The sequence below is a fragment of the Cervus elaphus genome, chromosome 23, assembly GCF_910594005.1.
Source record: "Cervus elaphus chromosome 23, mCerEla1.1, whole genome shotgun sequence".
Lineage (NCBI taxonomy): Eukaryota > Metazoa > Chordata > Mammalia > Artiodactyla > Cervidae > Cervus > Cervus elaphus.
The window spans coordinates 54,281,725-54,302,192 of record NC_057837.1 but is presented as its reverse complement, the minus strand read 5'-3'; the positions used below and the strand labels follow the sequence as shown (position 1 = coordinate 54,302,192).

General features: G+C 45.3%; 1 protein-coding gene across 7 annotated transcripts; it reads right to left on the bottom strand.

Annotated features, from left to right (window-relative positions):
* Positions 1-46: 46 nt before the first annotated feature.
* On the bottom strand, positions 47-16,349 carry TCFL5 (transcription factor like 5). Of its 7 annotated transcripts, none has more exons than XM_043883480.1 (6): positions 15,632-16,349; positions 14,507-14,693; positions 14,066-14,228; positions 12,088-12,334; positions 10,041-10,182; positions 47-834 (listed from the first exon to the last, which is right to left on the bottom strand). In XM_043883480.1, exons 1-6 carry the CDS (start codon positions 16,288-16,290, stop codon positions 712-714), a joined length of 1,521 nt encoding a protein of 506 aa, XP_043739415.1. In that variant the 5' UTR covers positions 16,291-16,349; the 3' UTR covers positions 47-711. The 7 variants fall into 7 exon arrangements, with proteins under 7 accessions (XP_043739415.1, XP_043739416.1, XP_043739418.1 ...); XM_043883481.1 differs by having other exon boundaries at positions 12,088-12,331; XM_043883483.1 differs by lacking the exon at positions 47-834 and adding an exon at positions 6,017-6,458.
* Positions 16,350-20,468: the final 4,119 nt, after the last annotated feature.

Sequence of the window (20,468 nt, the reverse complement as noted above, 5' to 3'; positions counted from 1 at the left end):
ATTGGGATTATCTGTTGTAACAAATAAAGCCACTCATTTGAAAAACTCAGTTCCAAACATTACAGTTTATTACACAGAAAGTAATGACTCTCACTATGAAAATGAGGGCACTGAAGCAATACTACTGTGACAATATTTCATTTATGGACAAAAGTACCTTTAAAAGAGGTCTCTGGAAAGTTTCCAGCAAAAAAGTTTGAAAGAGGACTGCATTTTGCAATACCGTTTGGTGCAGCTGGAAATCATTACAAGGGGAAGTGATAAACAAAAGAAATAAAATTTCCAAACTACTTACAGTTAAGAACAATTTAACTCGTTCTAGTTGCTAACGGGGCATATTTAAAATGTAAATAAAATAAGTAAAAAGCAATGTACCTTTTAAGACTAAAGAAATTACAAAGGATGTTAATTTTTTTAAGTTATCATGTTAAGAAAACATGATGGAATCAGACAGATAATTGAAAAATTACTTACTAATTGTCAAGATGTCTTCATCCCCAAAAGGTCTAAGAGGACATTAATGGGTAAGTATTTTGTTCTAGATAAATATTTCTACAAAATGGGCTTTCAAAGTCCACATTAGAGTCCCACGAGCTGAGACACGTCCCTCTCAAGTTAGACTATCAAAGCGGAAGTCCAGGGTCCGAGGTAATGTTTGCGTGTCACAAAGGAGCGGCCGTCTACTGCCCAGGAACCAGTGTTCACATCCAGTCACTTGATCTCCATAGCTGGGCTGCTCTGTAGACTCTCCTGTGCAGGACACGTCACCAAGGAGTCTGGTCTGGTCAGCTTTAGCCTTCTGCCAGTTTTACCGCAAAATACACTCTCAAATTCCTAAAATCGAGACATGACCATCAATGTACTGTATGCACAGACATGAAAACTGCTATTTTCAAAAACACAAAAGGTTGACATTAAGAACTAAACTACATCAAAACATATAGTTAAGGTGTCACAAACATATGTCACATCTTGTAAGGGGATAAAGATGGGGATTCAAACACTTTCCTCGGTTACCTTTATTTTTATTTCATTTTCCAATAGATTCTCAAAAGGTCAGACCATATTGTAAACCCTTCTGATATTCAAAAATGCATCTGTAATTTTATATTTTCATTGTGGGAACGCAGACATAAACTCTACTGTTTTAACCATTTGTAAGTGTGCAATTCAGTAGCATTAAATATGTTCACACTCTTGTGCAAACCATCACCACTCTCCATTTCCAGAACTTTCCACCACCCCACACAGATCCCGTGTACCATTACGCACCCCTCCCGCCAGGGGCATTTACAGTCCCCACCCCCCCTGTTGCTATGTGCTCAGTACTGGGTATGGCGATGGCCAGACTGAGGTGACTCCCCAGTACACTGGCTGTGGGTCAAGTTAATGCAGCTCTACCTCTAAACGCTTTAGAAAAGGCCTCAGTCTCAAGAAAAGGCTATATCAGTCTCAAGCTCACAAAAGGAGAAGGCAGGTGCAGTCAGACAACTCGAGGCTCATAGGCCTCCAGGAGACAAAAGATACAGGTCTGTGAGGTGCAGAAGGCGGAAAGTCCCGCAGGCCACAGCTTGGGCCCGCTCACCAACATGCAGCTTTGCATGTCGTGAGAACTTAACACTGTGACAACTTCAGCAGAGAATTTTTTCCATATAAAGTTTTTTATGTAATGTACAATACTGAATAATCTTAATTGGTTTAATATTTCTTCCTGAGATGCCTCAGGAGTCTTCTGGAAAACAGTCAGTTAGAGAAGGAAACTTATTACAACCTGTTATCAATAACAGCTCAATATTCCAGGAAAACTTTGCTCCCTTAACAGAGAGAGAAAGCCCACATCGAGTCTTGCACCACCTTACTTTTAATAGCAAACTTCATTTACTTAATTCAATTCAGTCTAATCTGAGCCCATCTTGACCACATGTAAAACACTTTCCTTAAGGTTCCTTTTCCACAAACGTTCCATCACTTTCTGTATCCATGTTAGTTTGTCCTTTATTTTTGCCCATTCAGAAACAACAAGCTCTGGGACAAAACTATTCTCCCTTTACCCCCTGAACAAAGATATTTCCATTCTTTATATCTTCCTCTCACTGAGAGTGAATATCCTACTTTCTTTACATATCAAAATGCTTCCCTTATTACTTTTAGTAGCTTAATTGCATATGTATTACAATTTTAACCCTTAAAAATTTTAATCTCTAGTGAAAACCAAGAAGCAAGTAATTGAACTGTTCTTTACATCAGCATGGTTTGATTGGCAAACTTAAGAACACATTCTGTAACCTCTAAAAGCATATATTTTTCCTATGATACAATTTTTCGATTTAATGTGGTACAGGACATGTGTCTAATAAGCCCAAATAACTTTTTTATTTTTTCTCTCAGGAGACAAAAGGTGAACTTAGACTTGTCTAGCAATCAATGTTCCAGTATTTTGTCTTGATGAAAAATGACTTAGACCTTTAATGAATTTCTGTCACACAACTTAGTTTAGCAAAACTAGTTTCAAGTTATCAAAAATCTGGAAAAACTAATAGATAATTATTCCTAAAGAGTTCATCTGAAAGCTTTTAACCCATTTATCTCTATTTTATTATTTATGATAATATTATACAGACATTATCCATCCAGAGATCACATAGCTTGTCTTTCAATACAAAATTTATCAGTTTATAACTATTATTCCATTTTCTATCTCTATTATAAAACTCCCCTAAGCTGTATAATAGTAGCAAAACTTAGGTATCCATTAGCAAGCCATCTTTTCCCTAAATCTACAGAGAATTATGGCCAGGCCATATTACAAAAGAAAATCATTTTTTGTACATTTTATTGGTTTGTGACTAAAAGCAGTCCAATTCTGGAGAATGTACCCCAAAAGGCTGCATTTGAGAAATGAGCTTGAGTTCCCATGGCTGGTACCCTTACACACAAGACAAATGCAGACACACATACATATAGAACAAGATTCCCGCAGGACAAAAGCAAAAGGTGGAGTCCAAGAATTCCTTAAAGTTCCCAATGGCTTCCTGTTTTAACAACAAACAAAATGCAAATAAAAAGATAGGAAATCGTGACCACCAGTGTCATGGCAACTCACCCAGCAAACATAAAACTTTGTAACAGTTGGGATAAGCTGAATTTACTTGATTTTAAAAAGGCTCTTTCTCTCTTCCCCCTGTGATTTGTAGTTCTACTAATTAACCCACAACTAAAGTCATAGGCAATGTGAGTTGTGTCTGCATTTCAAGAACATGATAAGAGTTATAACTTCAGGGTTTCTCGTAGGAATATTTTGATCTCTGAGGGTCATGATACTGAGAAAATATCTAAGCCAGTTTTCTCTGATAAGCAAAAAAGAACTAGTTTTAGAATTTCAAAAGTTTCATCTTAACCAATTTTCTCTAGATTTTGAATGAAGAATGTTGTAGCCATGTGGTGTTTAAAAAAAAATCACTTTTTATAGAAGCATAGTTGAACACCTACCAGTTTTGTAAAATACACCCTAGACTACAAGATAGAACAGAGCAGTGATCACTCATACTTAATTATTCATGGCCAGTGTTGTCAAATACCAAGCAAACAAACAAGTCAAGGCAAACCTGTCTCTCAAGGTTCAAGTTCCCTAGTCTCAAAAGAGGGCGTTCCTAGCCAGTGGCCATCAGAGACAAAGCCACATGACCAAGCCTTACTTAGTCCAAAAGGGAAAATCCCAATCAATGCTCCACTGCAGCTGAAGTCAACATGACAGGGAAGAATACTCTGGTGTCACCACACATCAGTTCCATTACTTACCAAAGATGTCTCAACCCACCAATGTGAGCACCTTGTTTTCCTCTACCAGGAAAACCAGTGCCATGGGCCAAGGACGCCTGGTCGGTGGCAAGGGCCTGGAGCTGCCCGAGACAAAGGTGCTCAGGCATCTGCTGGATAGGATCCATCTGGGTCACCGAAACTGTCACTGAACCAAATCTGGGTCCACTCGCCTATGCACAGTAAAACCAATTTACTGACACCAGGGTGTGGTGAAGGAAAGTGTGGTGTCTGTTGCAGGTACCAAACAAGGAGTTCAGATCTTCTAAGCATTAACACTGATCACTGGACAAGCCTAAGTTCACCTTCTTTCATCTTCTTTGAGAAAAAAAAACTAAAGATGTTCGGGCTTATTAGACACATGTCCTGTAGCACATTGAATTGAAAAGTTGTAGGAAAATGAATGCTTTTAGAGGTTACAGAATGTGTTTGTATGTTTGCCAATCAAAACATGGTGATGTAAGTGAAGTGCAAGTTGCTCAGTCATGTCCGACTCTTTGTGATCCCCATGGACTATACATACTGTCCGTGGAATTCTCCAGGCCAGAATACTGGAGTGGGTAGCCTTTCCCTTCTCCAGGGGATTTTCCCAACCCAGGGATCAAACCCAGGTCTCCCGCACTGCAGGCAGATTCTTTACCAGCTGAGCCACGAGGGAAGCCCAGGAATCCTGGAGTGGGTAGCCTATCCCTTCTCCAGGGGATCTTCCCAACCCAGGGATCAAACCGGCGTCTCCTGCATTGCAGGCAGATTCTTTACCAACAGAGCTATCAGGGAAGCCCATGCTGATGTAAAGAACAGTTCAATTACTTGCTTCTTGGTTTTCACTAGAGATTAAAGTTTTTAAGGGTTAAAATTGTAATACATATGCAATTAAGCTACTAAAAGTAGTAAGGGAAGGATTTCAATATGTAAAGCAAGTAGGATATACACTGTTGGTGAGAGAAGATATAAAAAATGGAAAAACCTTTGTTCAGGGGGTAAAGGGAGAATAGTTTTGTCCCAGGGCTTGTGGTCTCTGGATGGGAAAAAATAAAGGACAAACTAACATGGATACAGAACGTGATGGAAGGTTTGTGGAAAAGGAATCTTAAGGAAAGAGTTTTGCATGTGGTCAAGATGGGCTCAGATTAGACTGAAACGAATTAAGTAAATGAAGTTTGCTATTAAAAGTAAGCTGGTGCAAGACTTGGTGTGCTCTGTTAAGGGAGCAGTTTTCCTGGAATATTGAGCTGCTTTTGATAACAGGTTGTAAGTTTCCTTCTCTAGCTGACTCTGAGTTTTCCAGAAAACTCCTGAGGCATCTCAGGGAAGAAATATTAAACTAATTGACATTATTTAGTATGTTAAATTACATGAAAAACATTACACGGAAAAAATTCTCTGATGTCACAGAGTATAACTAATCATGACATGTAATACTGCACATATGTGAGCAGACCCAAGTTTGGTTTGTTAACAATTTTTGGTGACCCAGATGGGATTTCCATTGCATCTGGGTGCCAAAATCTGTTACTAAACAGAATTTGGGTCCACTCGCCTGCACACAGTAAAGCCAATCTACTGACACCGGTTGTGGTGAAGGGAAGTGCAGCATTTATTGCAGGCGCCACAACAAGAAATTCAGGTCATTTGAGCATAAGCCACCCAGATGCCTTGTTTGGCACCTGCAATAAACGCTGCACCTTTCTTTCACCACAACCGGTGTCAGTAGATTGGCTTTACTATGTGTGGGCAAGTGGACCCAAATTCCGTTCAGTGACTTTCAACATCATCAACTAAAAAACAGTAAGGAAAATAGGAAAGGGAGCCATTGCATATTAAAAGATATTTAAGAGCTATGAACCAAACACAATGTTTGGATACTGACTCAAATAAGTCAACTGTAAAACAACAGTTGTGAGCCAGAGAAATCTGGACAGGGATTGAGATTAAGGAAGATGATGATGATGCGGTTGTGCTTTTAAGCAGCACTTTCCTTTTTAGAGATACATTTGCGAATGAAGTGATGTGACGTCTGGAAACACTTTAAAATAATTTGGTGAGGTTGGGAGGATGGGGATGAATCTGTGAAACAAAGTTATGCCTGAGGCTGCGCTGAGGGACACAGGAGTTCATTATTTCAGGCTCTCCATTTTTGTGCGTGTATGCATTTCTTTTTTCTTTTTTTTTTTAAGAACAGCATTCTTACACAATTAAGTCTAGGTTTATATACTTTTATTGTGGTAAAATATATATAACATAAAACTTGCCATTTTTACCATTCCAAAGTGTAAATTCAGTGGTTTAAGTACACTCAGAAACTTGTGTAACCATTGTCACTATTTCCAGAACTTTCTCATCTTTCCAAACTGAAACTCTGTCCCCATTAAATACTAACTCCCCATCTACCTCCCCCAGCCTCTGGCACCATTCTACGTTTTGACTCTATGAATCGGATGACTTCATTAAGTGGAATCATACAGTATTTGTATTTTTGTGTCTGTCTTTTCTCACTCAGCATCCTATTTCTGAAGTCCATTCATGTTGTGAGGCATGTGTCAGAACTTCATTCCTTTTCGTGGCTGAATAGTATTCCATCGGCTGTTTTTCCATTCGCCTGTTGACTGGATTATCTCCACCACTCGGATTGTTTCCATCTTCTGGTGATGGTGAATAATGTGGCTATGAACACCGGTATTACAAGTACCTGTTCAAGTCCCTGCTTTTCTACTCTCATGGGTATCTACAATACCCAGAAGTGGTACTGCTGGATTATATGGTAATTCTATGTTTAACTTTTTGAAGAACCACCAGCTGTACCATTTTACATTCTCACCAGCAATCCCAAAGTTTTCTATTTCTCCACATCCTCACAAACACTTGTTATTTTGTTTTGTAATAGCCACACCTAATGGGTGGCAAAGACCCAGATGCTGGGAAAGATTGAAGGCAGGAGGAGAAGGGGACAACAGAGGACAAGATGGTTGGATGGCGTCACCAACTCAATGGACATGAGTTTGAGCAAGCTCCAGGAGATAGTGAAGGACAGGGAAGCCTGGCATGCTGCAGTCAATGGGGTTGCAAAGAGTTGGACACGACTAAGCAACTGAACACCACCACCACCACTTAATGGGTGTGAACTAGTATCTCATATCCATTAAAGTGCTTTTGATCTGCATTTCCCTGATCATTAGTGATGCTGAGCATCTTTTCATCTATTTACTGGCCATTTGCTCATCTTCCTTGGAGAAATGTCTATTCAGGTCCTTTGCCCATTTTTGAATCGTGTCGTCTTTTTGCTGCTGGACTACAGTAGATTTAAACTTAATTCATGACCATGAAGGGAAGTGTAAGCACTGTGTCTGCTGCCACTGCGATACCTTCTAGGTCATCTGGAGCTGCTGGAGTGCCCCACCTGACCAAGTGGTGACCAAGATGGCCAGCCCGACCAAGGCCATCTGCCATCTGCAACCACCACCTACGCTCAGAGGCTATATCTGTACATAAACATACTCTAATTTTCTTCCCAATATTTAAAATATTTTCAGTGGATCTTAATATAAAATGAAACATGGTTTGATTATTTTCTGTATTCTGACACCCCTAGCCCAACTATAAAATATTTGTCTATATTTGAGAAGGTAGAGTTTACCTTTGAGAATAACTAAACCGAAGTCATCATTTCTCAGATGTAAGAAAAGTTCTTCAAGAGATTTTCTAAACAACCTTCACACAATGAGCAGACTACCTCTGGGCAGCCATCTTTATTTTCAATAGTTCTGCCGGAAGTAGAGTTCAGGTGTAGCTCAATCCAGACTCTCACACAGCCCCTGGGACTTGACTCGTGGGGACTTGGAGGGACAGTGAGACAGGGAGACAGGTGGACATCTGCCCTCGAGTGCACCAAAGGTAAACTACCACTCTGGCTGGCTCAGTCAGCATCTATTTCAACAAAGCCTGATTGAAACAACTGAGTTCTAAGGGGTTTTTACAACTCATCAGACTCCTTGAAATGATATCTGGGCAGACTTGATATTCACATTACATTTGTAAGTAGGAGAATGCCAATGATAAAATCTGTTATTTTTAGTAGGAAAAAGAAAGATTGTTACAGTTACACGTCAAGAAATTTTATCAGGAAGTTAGGAAGAGGAAGAAAACTGGTGTCATCCATACAGAGAGAGGAGAGACTTAAAGGCAAAAGGTTAATGAAATCAAGAGGGGTGACAAACCCCAGGGCCCAGGTGGGAGGGGGTGCCCCAACACTCAGCTGCATGAGAGCCCCAAAGAGACAGGACAGGTGCATCACAGTGGGAAATGCCACGCAGGCTCTCGGAACAACAGGTATGACAGACAAGAGAGGACAAAAAAGGCCTGAACCATATTTTGTAACCTTGACCTAATACACATACAGAATTCACCAAACAGAGAATGCTTGTATTTTCCAAATAAACACAGAATTTTAAAAAAATTTTACTACATATGCGGTCACAATGGAAGTCTCAGCAAGCTGTTAAAAACTGCCATCTTTACAGATCAGAATGTGAGAAATAGGAGCAATAGATAAAATACTCTTCTTAAAAAGCAGAGTCTTGGACTTCCCTGGTGATCCAGAAAGGACTGTGGGATGAGATGTATACTGAAATAATCGTGGCAAATTACTTAAGACTTTTATGTATTTTACCTTTAGGAACAAAAATGTTCATGTAAGTGGGAGGAGGGATGTCACTAAGGAAACAGTAACAACACAAAGGTTTAGGATTTTCCAGTCTAATTCTCCCCAAAATTGCTACTGGTATCACTTCAGCCTGTTTTTTGATGGTTCCTGTAATCCCACCCAGAAACAATTTACAAACTCAATGTAACTAAATTTCAGAAATATTCAGGAAAAAAAAGAAATATTCAGGAAACCTAATACACACAAAAATTAATACGTTTTAATCTATTTAATCTTTGAGTATAGAGACAGTTAAGTTCTTTTAATTGTTGTAAACACCATCATCATATTTGAATCCATCATATGAATAATAATTCACCACTTACAAGGTACACAGAGCCAACCATTAAGTTCATTTTTTAAATATAAAAGCTTTATTTTATTACAATAAACCAAGTATATTGCTAAAAAATAATGTTAAAAAATAACCAGAATAACCACATTATAAATAACCATAAATGATCCAATTAGCACAAATCTAACAAAGGTATGGCTTTAAAAGGCAATTAAAAATATACAATGAAAATAAGGAACTTGATGAAATTACAAAACTCCCAAGATGGAAACGCACATGGAAAAGAAATGGAGAAACGCACAGGAAAGGAACTGTAGAAGACAAACTCTCAGCACTCAGCCTGAGAGGCTGGCTGTGGGGGGGTCATGCTCAGGCCCCCAGGATCTAGACACAGGAGGCTCTTTCTAAAATGGTTCTAAAATGGCTCCCTGCTTATTACACCAATGCCAGTTCAGTTCTCTAATTAGACTTATGCTCGGTCAACAGCAGGACAACAGCTGGGACCAGGAGCAAAACCAGGGCACTCTCCACTAACTACGTGCCCCCACCTCAAGTTCTGAGGGTACCTGGACCCAAGGCCCCCAAGGCAGAGCACAGGAGCCACTGCCGGGCACATTCTCTCATCTGAAACCCCAAGGAAGGGGGTCCCACCGGGAGCCCTCAGGGTTATCAGTGGCTCCTCAGCCCAGACAGACAGGGTCAAAGTTGAGGTACTTGCTCTACCAAGAAACTGAGATGCTTGCCGCAGGCCCCCACATAGTCCTCCATCACCCAGGCCGAAGGGTCTCTCTGCTCTGCCTTCTCAACACGTTTGATAACCAGATTGTTTGATTATTTTTGACACTGAATTGCCTCTTTTTGTTTCTATTTGTGCTTTATCCCTTTCACAACAATTTCTGAGGGCAAAAATTCACACCCTACAGGCCAGTCTTTGAAACCCCACTGAGCCCCCAAACAATTCACTGTACAGAGCAGGTGTCTCCCTACTAGCTGACCACTGACAATGCAGGCTTACGCTCTGAGGTTAGTGGACAAACCCAGGCTGTGCTTTGTACTTTGATAAAAGATGATGCCATCATTAACAAGCAGGGCGCATTACTCACACTGGACTCAGTATCTGATATTAAAGTCCAGGAAACAAAGGACAGTTTGGGACATCTTCGACGAAAAGGATAAATAGCAATACTGATCCATTTACGGGATTGAAAGTCTCCCGGCCTAGATACTAACCTTTTTAAGAGAATCTCCGTGCCTCTCCTGAATGTATTTCAGGAATGCTGTGGTCCACTGCAGAGTCGTGGCCTTATCAGTCTCGGCGTTGCAAAATGGGACTAAAAGGTTCAACTCGTCACAGCAAATGCGGATTCTGCGCCTATGGTCAAAACACAAATTAATCACATTGAAAAGCTGATGCAGAACAAGGGAATAAAGTGTGTGCCTGTGTTCCTCAAGGAATTAGCTCCCAGCTTGGCCGTTGAGAACTAAGAGCAGCTTCTCCCCAACCAGGCTCCCCTCTGCAGCACCAGGTCCCCTTGGGGTCCAACTCAGCCTTGTCGTTCTCCCTGGAGAGTCTCCCCTCTTTACTTCTGGGGTACATGCAAGGGCCAGCTCCAAGCCTCTAGAGCAAGGATGGACCCAAAGCCCCAAAACCAGAAGCAAAACTGTGTATGTGCTTCTTCTGGGCAGAATGTTCTTTCACTCAACAGGCATTCACCTGCCTGCTAGGTGCCAAGGAGCTCACACAAGCTAGGATTCACAGCACTCATTCTTCAAGAGGTCCCAGTTCATTTAGGACACAGACTACCAGCCAGTTAATGTCCCCAAACCTGGTCTTTTTAGAGATGATTTACATAACTGGAGCCTTACTCTTAGACCATTTTTAACTTTCATGTATTACATTCAGTGCTACACGAGCTGATGTGGAACACCTTATACAATATGGCCCTTGTTGCTCATCTTCCCGTGTGTACACTCAAAATTTAAGGGAAACTTTGTAAGGTAGTCACAGTGGGAATTCACTAGATGCTCTGTAACCGCAGGCACCAGGCCCAACATCTCAGCTTGTTTGATGCTGGCGTCCTACTTCAAACACCTATTACATACACGAGGAACTTAGGAGGAGGAGACGAGAACAAGAAGAAGGTTGTTAAACTAGGAAATGGCAGAGGAAGAAGTCAAACCTTCACTGTCAACAGGCAGTAGTAAGTAAAAGGCTTTTTGTCAGATGGTAGGTACTCAGTAAATGTTTATTAAATACATGTCAGAGTGGGAACAATGCCCATTATAATTCACAGTGAGTTATGTGTGGACACAAATTTGGGGAAGGTGTCTAGCTGCCTAGCTTTAATATTTCTCTTTAAAAAGAAATAAACTGCCTTAGTCCAACACTGCAGGTTCAGAGATGAATATATGTCTTGCTCAGTGTTCTAGTTCCTGAGCCTAAAACAGAAACTGGTACAGTACTCAACAAATGACTAAGTTATATAACTATATGTGAGGGAATCATCATGTAAAAACCCAGTTGCAATGGAAAATTGCAAAAACCACCTTTGGATCTATGCAGAACAGCACAAATAAAATCAACAGATAAAACAACTCACATAAGCTGTAACCTCCTCCTTCTCCAACATTCTTAGAAGAACCCAGCAAACTGAGTGACTCAGTGACCAGTGACCCTGGCCGGCACCTTGAAACTCAGATTTGGGGGATCCCACCACCACCAGTCACCACTCTGTGACTAAGCCGGGGGTGCAAACAACACGGCTTGTTTGCACCAAGCCGTGGCATGTCAAATACTAGCTTTCCTGCTGGGGGTCTGGGATCTGGCTGTGGCCAATAAGGGAGGCCCCCCACAATCAGCCCCCTACTAGTAGGATCCCAGGGCCCCGAGTCTCTCAATAGCTCTCCTGGCTGGGGACACACTCCCATGGCTGGGGGCTGACAGGCATCCTGAGTGGCTCCACTGGGAGGGGTTCCTGGGAGCTGGTGCCTGGTCCCCCGGCCATCCCCCCACATGCCAGTGCTGGCTCTGCTGGGTTCTTTGTTCAAAATAGACCAGAGCCACGAGTGTTCCCAGTGAATCATCAAGCCTGGGGGTCGTAGTGAGTACTCTCAACTCACAAAACACAGTGGCTGCTGACTCCTGCTGGCTCTCTCTCCCTTTGAATACAGAAATGGCTACACCACCGTTTTCTACAAAAGGCTGCCTGCCACCAGCACTGCCCGCCACCTGCTTGGCATCTCAGAGAACCCTATGCTGCCGATGTTCAGGCCTTACCTTCGGTCTCTTTCCATGCGGTTGTGCCTCTCCCTGCGTTGGGACCGGCCCCCCTGTGGCCCGCTCTGGGTCTGCTCACCGAGGGTGGCCTGGGAAGACTCTGCTGACTGCCAAGCACCCTGTGTCGCCGTGGAGCCTTCGCCCACGTTCTGAATCTCTCCAAGGGCTCTTCGTTCTACGTTTGTGTCCAACTGACGTATCCTACTCCGATTCCTCTTATTTATGGCTTGTTTACATAGCGCTTCTTCTTTGCAAAAGAAGGAAAAAGTGGTACTTTAGTTTTTCAGTTCTTCTTAACTTACCCTCGTAAACGCTGAATATATTTTTCAGTATTTTCAATCCAAGATGTAAACATGAATGGGTAAGGAGCACACAGAACCGAACAGGAAGCCTCAGAAATTCCACAGGGGCAGCTGGCACAGAGCTCCAGGTTTCAAACTATAAAACCGAACATAAACTAAATTAAAACACACTGAATATTATGTGATCAACAGAGCTTGTCAAAGGTCTCTCTTTTAAATCAAGAGGCATTTGTCATCTCTGAATAGAGAAACCAAGAAGCTGTTTGACTTTCCTGATATTCAGGATGGAATCTGGGTTTTTTTTTAAACCCAGAAATATTTTCTCCAAAGGATTTTCTTGATATGCAATTATTCTAAAATGACAACTGATACTATAACTGCAATGCCCAGAAGAGGACAAAACCTAAGTGGTTTAGGGTTAAACATGCCCTCACCTTACAAATGAGATTCCCTCCCCCTACAAAACCAGTAATCACATCATAGCTGTGACTTGTGCTACGGAAACATGTCAATTTCCCATCAAACAGGGGTCTAACTAATACAAGTGGTGATGAGCATTCCCAAGGTGCCATACAAAGCCAAATCTTCTACAGTGACAGAATTGCCGAACACAAATTTCAGAACGGGGATAACTTTTTAAAGACATAGAGGGGAATTCACAAGTATTGGTGATGTTTTGTTTCTTAAGCTGAACAGTCAGTACAGGAATTATTTTAATATTAACCTTTGTACCTTACAAATGTTAACGTATACTTTCACATACAACGTCACAATGACCAGGAAAAATTAATCACTGATGTGGGAGAAAGCAGGAGCACTCCATCACTATCCTGTCTCCATCAGCTCTCAGAAAGCACATTGTGTGAGCTGTATTATTGTTGGATAACTTGAAAAAGAATGTTTCCCAGGAAAAATGGATTGAGAGTTAACATCAGAGGTAAGCAAAATTTGTCTTCAGCAGTTTCTTTATGTCTAAAATTTTCTGAATCACCTTATGGCCTCTTGCTCCCAACTCAATCCTTTGCCCATCTGCAGACTGTCCCCACCAGGGCTTCCCAGGTGGTGCTACTGGTAAAGTATCCGCCTGCAATGCAGGAGACGTGGGTTCGATCCCTGGGTCAGGAAGATCCCCTAGAGAAGGAAATGGCAACCTGCTCCAGTATTCTTGTCTGGGAAATCCCATGGACAAAGGAGCCTGATGGACTACAGTCCATGGAATCGTAAAGAGTCGGACACAACTGAACGACTAAACCACCACCAGACTGTCCCCTAAAATCTCTGAGTGGATTTCAGATTCATGCCTCATTCATGAAGTATGAAATAAAAAAATAAAAACTTTACATCTGTCAGCAACTTGAAGGTAACGAAAAATGTACATAAGTCTATCATTTTTCTGTTTAAAGAGGTTACTGTTAAGAAAAACCAGCCTCTAAACTGAATATTTCCAGGCCAAGTATAAACTCGATATTCAAAACTGGTATGAATGTTCAAAGTGAGGTGACTAAAGCAGAGGGAGGGAAGGCTTCCTAAAATGCAAGCAGACTTCCAAGATTATTTCGTATGTTTATAAACCACCTCCCCTTCTCCTACCCATGGCCAAAAAAACCCACCCAACATCAAGGGCAAAGCTCAGGCAGGTAGAGAAAGCATCTGCCAGCTTCTGCCTTATCACTTACCTCCTACTTTAATCCAAACCTGCTCAGGCAAAGCTTTGTTTCTACTACCCAAAGTCTGCTTAGTGGATTCAATTTCTTGCTGATAGCAGAAAGAAAATGCTCTTGGCAATCCAATATCCTGATGCTTGGCAGTTTCAAGTATAGAACATGAGTTACTAGAACTCTGGAGAAAATGAAGCAATAAGAAGTTTATCAACATGCAACAATCTCCTCTCTACGCACAAATAAAATGCACTTTAACAGAAATAACACCAAAACTATTCATATGAACTTGAAGAACTTTTAAGGATTTTTAAATATCCCCGAACCACATAAACACTCTTGATTTTAAAATGTTATTGTGCTTAATGAAAGGGAAAAAAAAAATCCTTGGGACCTAACTAAAATACAATTTATCCTTTTAATACAAAAGAGCAAAGCTTTACAAATTATTTTCCCTACCTGTGTTTGTGAAATATTAGAATTTCCATTAGTAGAGCAAGCATTTGTAGTAAACAGAGGGTATGTAAATTGCAAAGCAGTAGTTGCAGCAGCAGTTTTATTTTTCACTAATGTTGTACATTTGTTTTGTTGTTGATGAAGAGGAACATTCATTAGTTCGGATGGATGGCGAATAAGAGTTACCAAACTGCCAAGACAAAAGAAACCCAGAAACACGTAAAGTGTGTGTGGCGGGTAAGTTTCCTGAAACACCACAATCACTTACTATCACACTCCCGTGGTTAACATTAGATTTTCTAGATAACAGATCGAATCTGTTACCATGAAAGGCCCTTCATCATGGAAATCTCTATAAAACAATTATCCACTAGTGTTGTAGGGGACAAGTTCAAACTGTCTTCCTCACAATGCAAGGTGAAGCTGTGTGTCATCTTTCGGTTACAACTCCCTTCCCATGCCACTTCTGCCACCAATCTCTGGTGGTGATTATTATTATTATTATTTTTGCCATCCTCCAAAATCTGAAGACTATGGGCAAAATGGGGGGAAAACTACAGGGTGGGGAGAGTCAGAAAACTGAGAAGACACTCCAGCAGATAGGCTATTCCCCTCCAGTAGTCGCTGGGAGAGTGCCTGTGAGCTGGCCGTCTGGCTGCAGGATGAAGCTGCTTTTCACTCAAAGCCTCACAACATGACCTCTCTCCTTCCACAGGCTGTATCTGCACAGCGTGAGGTCAGCCTGAGCCTGAGTCAATGCAAGGGGAAGCGGAAGCCTTTCCTGACATTTAGGTAGGCGATCTGGGGAAAAGCCTTGATCCTCAGGAGCATCAGTGCACTTAACTCATCTCTCTTCCACGTGCAGACGCAGACAGAGTGCACACGGAAAGGAAATGCTGTGGGGCGTGAACGCAACACCTGCTCACTCTGCCTGCACAGCGCACACAATGTCTCAGGTCGGCCCCAGGCCCTCCGAGGCCTGCTCCCCGTTATGCTGCAAGCTGCACGGGGGCCGCTGGCCTCTCACGGGACCCTGTCTACACCCAGACGGAGGCTGATGCTTCTCTGCACCGGACCCTGGTCTACACCCGCACCCGACCGGGCCCGCTCCCTGGGGGATGCACCCACTTGTTGAGCGCCACGCCGGGCTCCGGGGGCTCCGCGCCACGCGGGGCGGGCGGGGTCTCGGCAGGGATGCTGTTGAAGCGGTCCTCCAGGCGGACGCGCACCGCCGACTTGGCCCGCGCCTCGGGCGCGCCCTCCGCGTTCTCCTTGCCGGCGCCGTCGGGCGCCTTGGGCCGGGGTGCGCCCGGGCCCGGGCCGTCGGCGCCCGGAGTCTTCTCGGCGGCGGGAGCCGCGCCCGCCTCGCTCAGCAGCATCATGCGCAGCTCCTGGAAGTCGATGTGGCCCAGGCACTGGTTGGCGCCTGCGAAGCCGCCGTCGGCCAGCGCGGGCGGGCACAGCACCGGGTACACGGGCGGCGCGCCCCCCGCCGCCGCCGCTGCCGCGCCCCCCGCCGCCGCGAAGCTTCCCGCCGTCGCGCCGGGCGCCGCCGCCGCCAGGAAGGCCGAGTTGAGGCGCGTCTCGAGCTCGCCGTCGGCCGCCGCCGCCTCCATGTGCGAGTAGAGAATGTGCTGCAGTTGCGTGTACTCGATCTCCGTCATCTCCACCAGGCTCAGGTCGGTGGTCGTGAAGCTCAGCCCCGCCTCGCCCAGCGTAGCGTCCGCGCCCTCGGGGCCCGCCGGCCCGCCCGCCTGCGGCGGCTCCCGCGGCCCGGGGCCCGACATGCCGGCGCCAACGGCGTGGGGCGCGCGGGCGGGCCGGCGGGGCCAGGCCGGGCGGGCGGGGGCGCGGAAACCGCCGGCCTCAGCGCGCCTGCGCCGCCAGCCCGCAACGGCAGCCCCTCCCGGGCGCGGCCCCGCCCCGGCCCCGCGGACCCGCCCCGCGGCCAGGCCGCGCCAACCGCCCGCCCCGCCCTGCCCCCGCCGCGGCTCCACCCCCCGGGCTGCGCGCGCAGGTAGAGGGCGCGAAGGGGGCGGGGCGGAGCCGCCTGGGTCCAGAGTCCGCGGGGCCGGGCCGCCTGGGTCTGCACCGCCTGGGTCTGCACCGCCTGGGTCCGCGTGTCCGCGAGTCGAGACCACTGTAGTCCAGTGTCGCGGGAGCAGACTGCCCGGGGCCTGGCCGGGTATCGGGGCGCAGGTGCCTCTCGAAGCAACGCACCTCCTTGAGTTCACGGATCCACGGGGTGCTGTGCAGGTAGCCCCTTCTCGGGACACGAGGGTTCCGTGCGTCCGAACAGCAAACACGTGAGACAGCGGCCCAAAGTACAGATGTGACGAGGCAGTCTGTGCCTAGTTGAAAGTTAGGCACACGCGGTGCCCGGTTTCGCCCTAGAACAGGCAGCGCTCCTGTAATCAATGCATGCCGCGAATGCTGGCCAGTGGTGAGTGTGGTGCACATGCCACATAGGTTCATCCTTTTAAAGTGTGCCCTTGGGAGGCAGTGTATTCACATCCCATCACCACCATCCCATCACCACATCCCATCACCACCACCATCACATCCCAACATCACCATGTTCTAGGTTCAGAACATTTTCACCCCAGAGAACCCCATACCCATTAGCACTCCCTACCCACTAACCTCCTTTCTGTCCTTGTGGGTTTGCTAACCCCGGGCCTGTCTTTTAAGGTGTAGGTGCTGTGTCCACCTCTCACCCCCACCTCACTCAGTGGTTGTTTTCTGTAGGGGAACCAGGTAGTTCAAGGACAGGCCTGTGCCTGAGCACAGTTTTCTTCCACCAGGCTGTCAATCTTGTGCTCATTCCATCAGAGCTCAGATGGCTGTCTTTGGAGTGCCATTCATTTCTTCTGTAGTATCTCTTCTTTGGACAATATAAGATCGTCCTATGCATTTGTTGTGATAGTTTGCTTTTTTTTCCCCCACTTAGTATGTCCCCAGTAGGGAAATGGACTCAATAAAAGATATCAGGACATTTGATTAATCATATAGAGAAAAAATTAGAACGCTTTCCCCCACACCGGCATAATAATTAGTTTCAGATCATTGAAATACAAAATTATACAACCAATAAGTATACAGGATGATATCAATAAAATATTTGAGACAATTCTAAGCATGACACCAACACAGACCGTAATGTGCACAGACTTGCCCTGCCGATCTTGTTTAAAAGCAGATTCTAATTCAGCAGGCCTGGGTAGGTCCCAGAATGCCCCCTTTCTAGGGAGCCTCCAGCTGATGTGTGTGCCTCTGATCAGTGGACCCCACTCTGAGTAGCAGAATCACAGAGTACGCTGAAATTTACAGTGTTTAAAAGAGAAAATAAAGATTATATTCAACTTGGCTTTTCATTTACCAGAAATAAAGATCACTGGCACCTACAGTGTTTTTTGTGTTTCTTGATTTGCATGGATTCCTTGAAAATAGCAGTTTCTGAGCCTTCTTTTATTTAGACATGAAACATGAGAATGATCTGGCTTTAGTGAAGCTTATTTTATAAATCAAATGTGAAGAAAATATCAAACATGCTTTCTTCAGACTCTAAATGTGGCTCCCAACAGTTCTGGTCTAGCCCTTCAGGGCAGCCCTCCTTAGCCAGGGAGTCAGGCAGAGCCGGGGGAAGCAGGTCAGGGTAGGACAAAGCCCACCCCCAACACTTGGCTTCCCTGAGCCAAAAGTAGGCCCCTGTCCCAAATATGCCAAAAAAAAAAAAAGTAAACAGCATCATGGAGTGATGCCAAAGGCTGCCTTTTGAGGCCAGGAGGGGCCGCCCTGTGGCCAGGCTATCCTGTGGGGGAGACCTGCGGCAGCCGGCTGGGCTGCGTTTCTAGCAGCCCCTCTCCTGTGTGTTCGAGGTCGGGGGGTCAGCAGAGACAGTTCTGCATAAGATCTGGAGGCCGGAAGAGGAGCTACAGCCTCACAGATTTTTCTACTCAGAGGTCACGCCCTGGGGTCACACATGTGAAGATCCCCCTCTTGGGGACAGCAGCTCCACCCGCTGTTCCACCTCCTATGGGCCCACTCAGCCTCTCTCGAGCCCAGTGTGCCTCTAAGCCTTACAACACAGTGCCCAGCTTCTCAGGCCGGACCATCAAGGCTGGGGGTGCAGAGAAACGTAGGAGAGAGGCCAGTTCTTCCTCAGGGAACCTGACCTGTCCTCACCCCATTCTCCACACCCTTCCCTCAGCCGGTCCTGTCTACCCAGCTCCCACAGCCAAGCTAAGCCTGTAGACCAAGCCCTGATGTGTCTCCCTGTCCCTGTCTCTCTGTCTTTCCCGCTCTGCCTCCCTGTCTCCCCCTGACCCAGATAACGAAGTGACAGTGAAACCCACAGCTCCAAGTCTGCATGTTGTGTGCCGTGCATCTTGTTGCTGTGACTTGTGGGTTTCATTCACTCCTTAAGGAGTAAGATGATCGGAGAAATCTTTGTTAGAGACGTGATTTTAATCAGCTGCTTAGGAGAATTTGCAGAGTCTGACAGGACTGAGCAACTAGTACTGAGTAATATTTGTTGTCACATGACCTGGGCCTGTGATGTGTGTTCCTTGAAGCAACTTGGGAGAAATTGATTAAATATTTTTTTGACTGATTACTAAATATTTGCAAAAATTAATTGTTAAGTATTTAATTTTGTGTTTAAGTGTTTGATACTATCTTTAAATATTTCTAAAAATACTGTTTAATAGATTGATAGGAGTAAGGAATAGGACAATGTAACAAAATACAAGTTTCCCTCTGCTTTCTCAAAGGTTCCTCATCTGTTAAAGTATCAATAAACTACACACACAAGGAAAGACAAACCAAAGGAAAATTTAAAGCCACTAACTTGGACTTCCAAGGAAATGAATGTGTCAGCCTGCCAGGTGAAAAGACCAACAGTTCCATGACAATGGGCAGGTGGCCTGCAGGAGTCAGACCAGCAGAGGCAGTGAGAGGGCTGAGGCTATAGTTAAAAAGTAAAGTGAAGTCACTCAGTCGTGTCTGACTCTGTGACCCCATGGACTGTAGCCTACCAGGCTCCTCTGGCCATGGGATTTTCCAGGCAAGAGCACTGGAGTGGGTTGCCATTTCCTTCTCCAGGGGATCTTCCCAACCCAGGGATCGAACCCAGGTCTCCTGCATTGCAGGCAGACGCTTTACCATCTGAGCCACCAGGGAAGTCAAGAGGCAAGCCACCAGGGAGGCTATAGTTAAAAACTGCAAAATCACAACACATTAAAAGCAGCCCGAGGTGGATCCACGCTGGAGAGCATTGGCCCCAAGTGTCCAGGGCTCGGTGGAGAGATCTCAGGACTGGTCTGGAAAAGGTTCAATGGAGTAGGATACCAGAGCCCTGGCCATGCTGGGGTTTCCTGACCCAGTCGATCACATGGTGAAGAGAAGGAAGCAGCAAAGGGACCCAAGGCTTCTCTCCCTTGCTCCCACCCCCTCCTCCTTCCCCGCTCTGTGTTCTTTAAACAAAAGGAAAGTGTTCCTTTACTACTTACATGATGACAGATGTCTATGGGGAGCCAGTCCATCATCACAGATGAAAGGATGCTCGTGGTCCAGGGGAGAGGTGTGACCTTCTCAGCCGAGCTGCCTTTCAGGCTTGAGCTGCTTTCTTTTTGTTCCTGACATGCAATGTGTGTGTGTGTGTGTGTGTGTGTGTGTGTGTGTGTGTGTCCATGTGCATGTGTGTACAGGCAGGAGCTAGGTCTCACCCAGCAGTGGCCAGCCCAGCACAGTCTTCCTGTGGGTCTGGGTGTCACTCACAGTCAAGGTCATGTGAGCAAACAGCCTCCAGAGCTGCCATGGGACAGGACCCCCTGTCCCCCGAATGCCTCCGCCCCGTTGCCATGCCCACCACCCTGCCGTGTCTGCCTCCTGTCCCCTCCGGCGTGTCCTAAGCAGAGTCCTGCAGCTGATGGCCTTGGCCTGGGGCCATGCTCTCACTGGACGC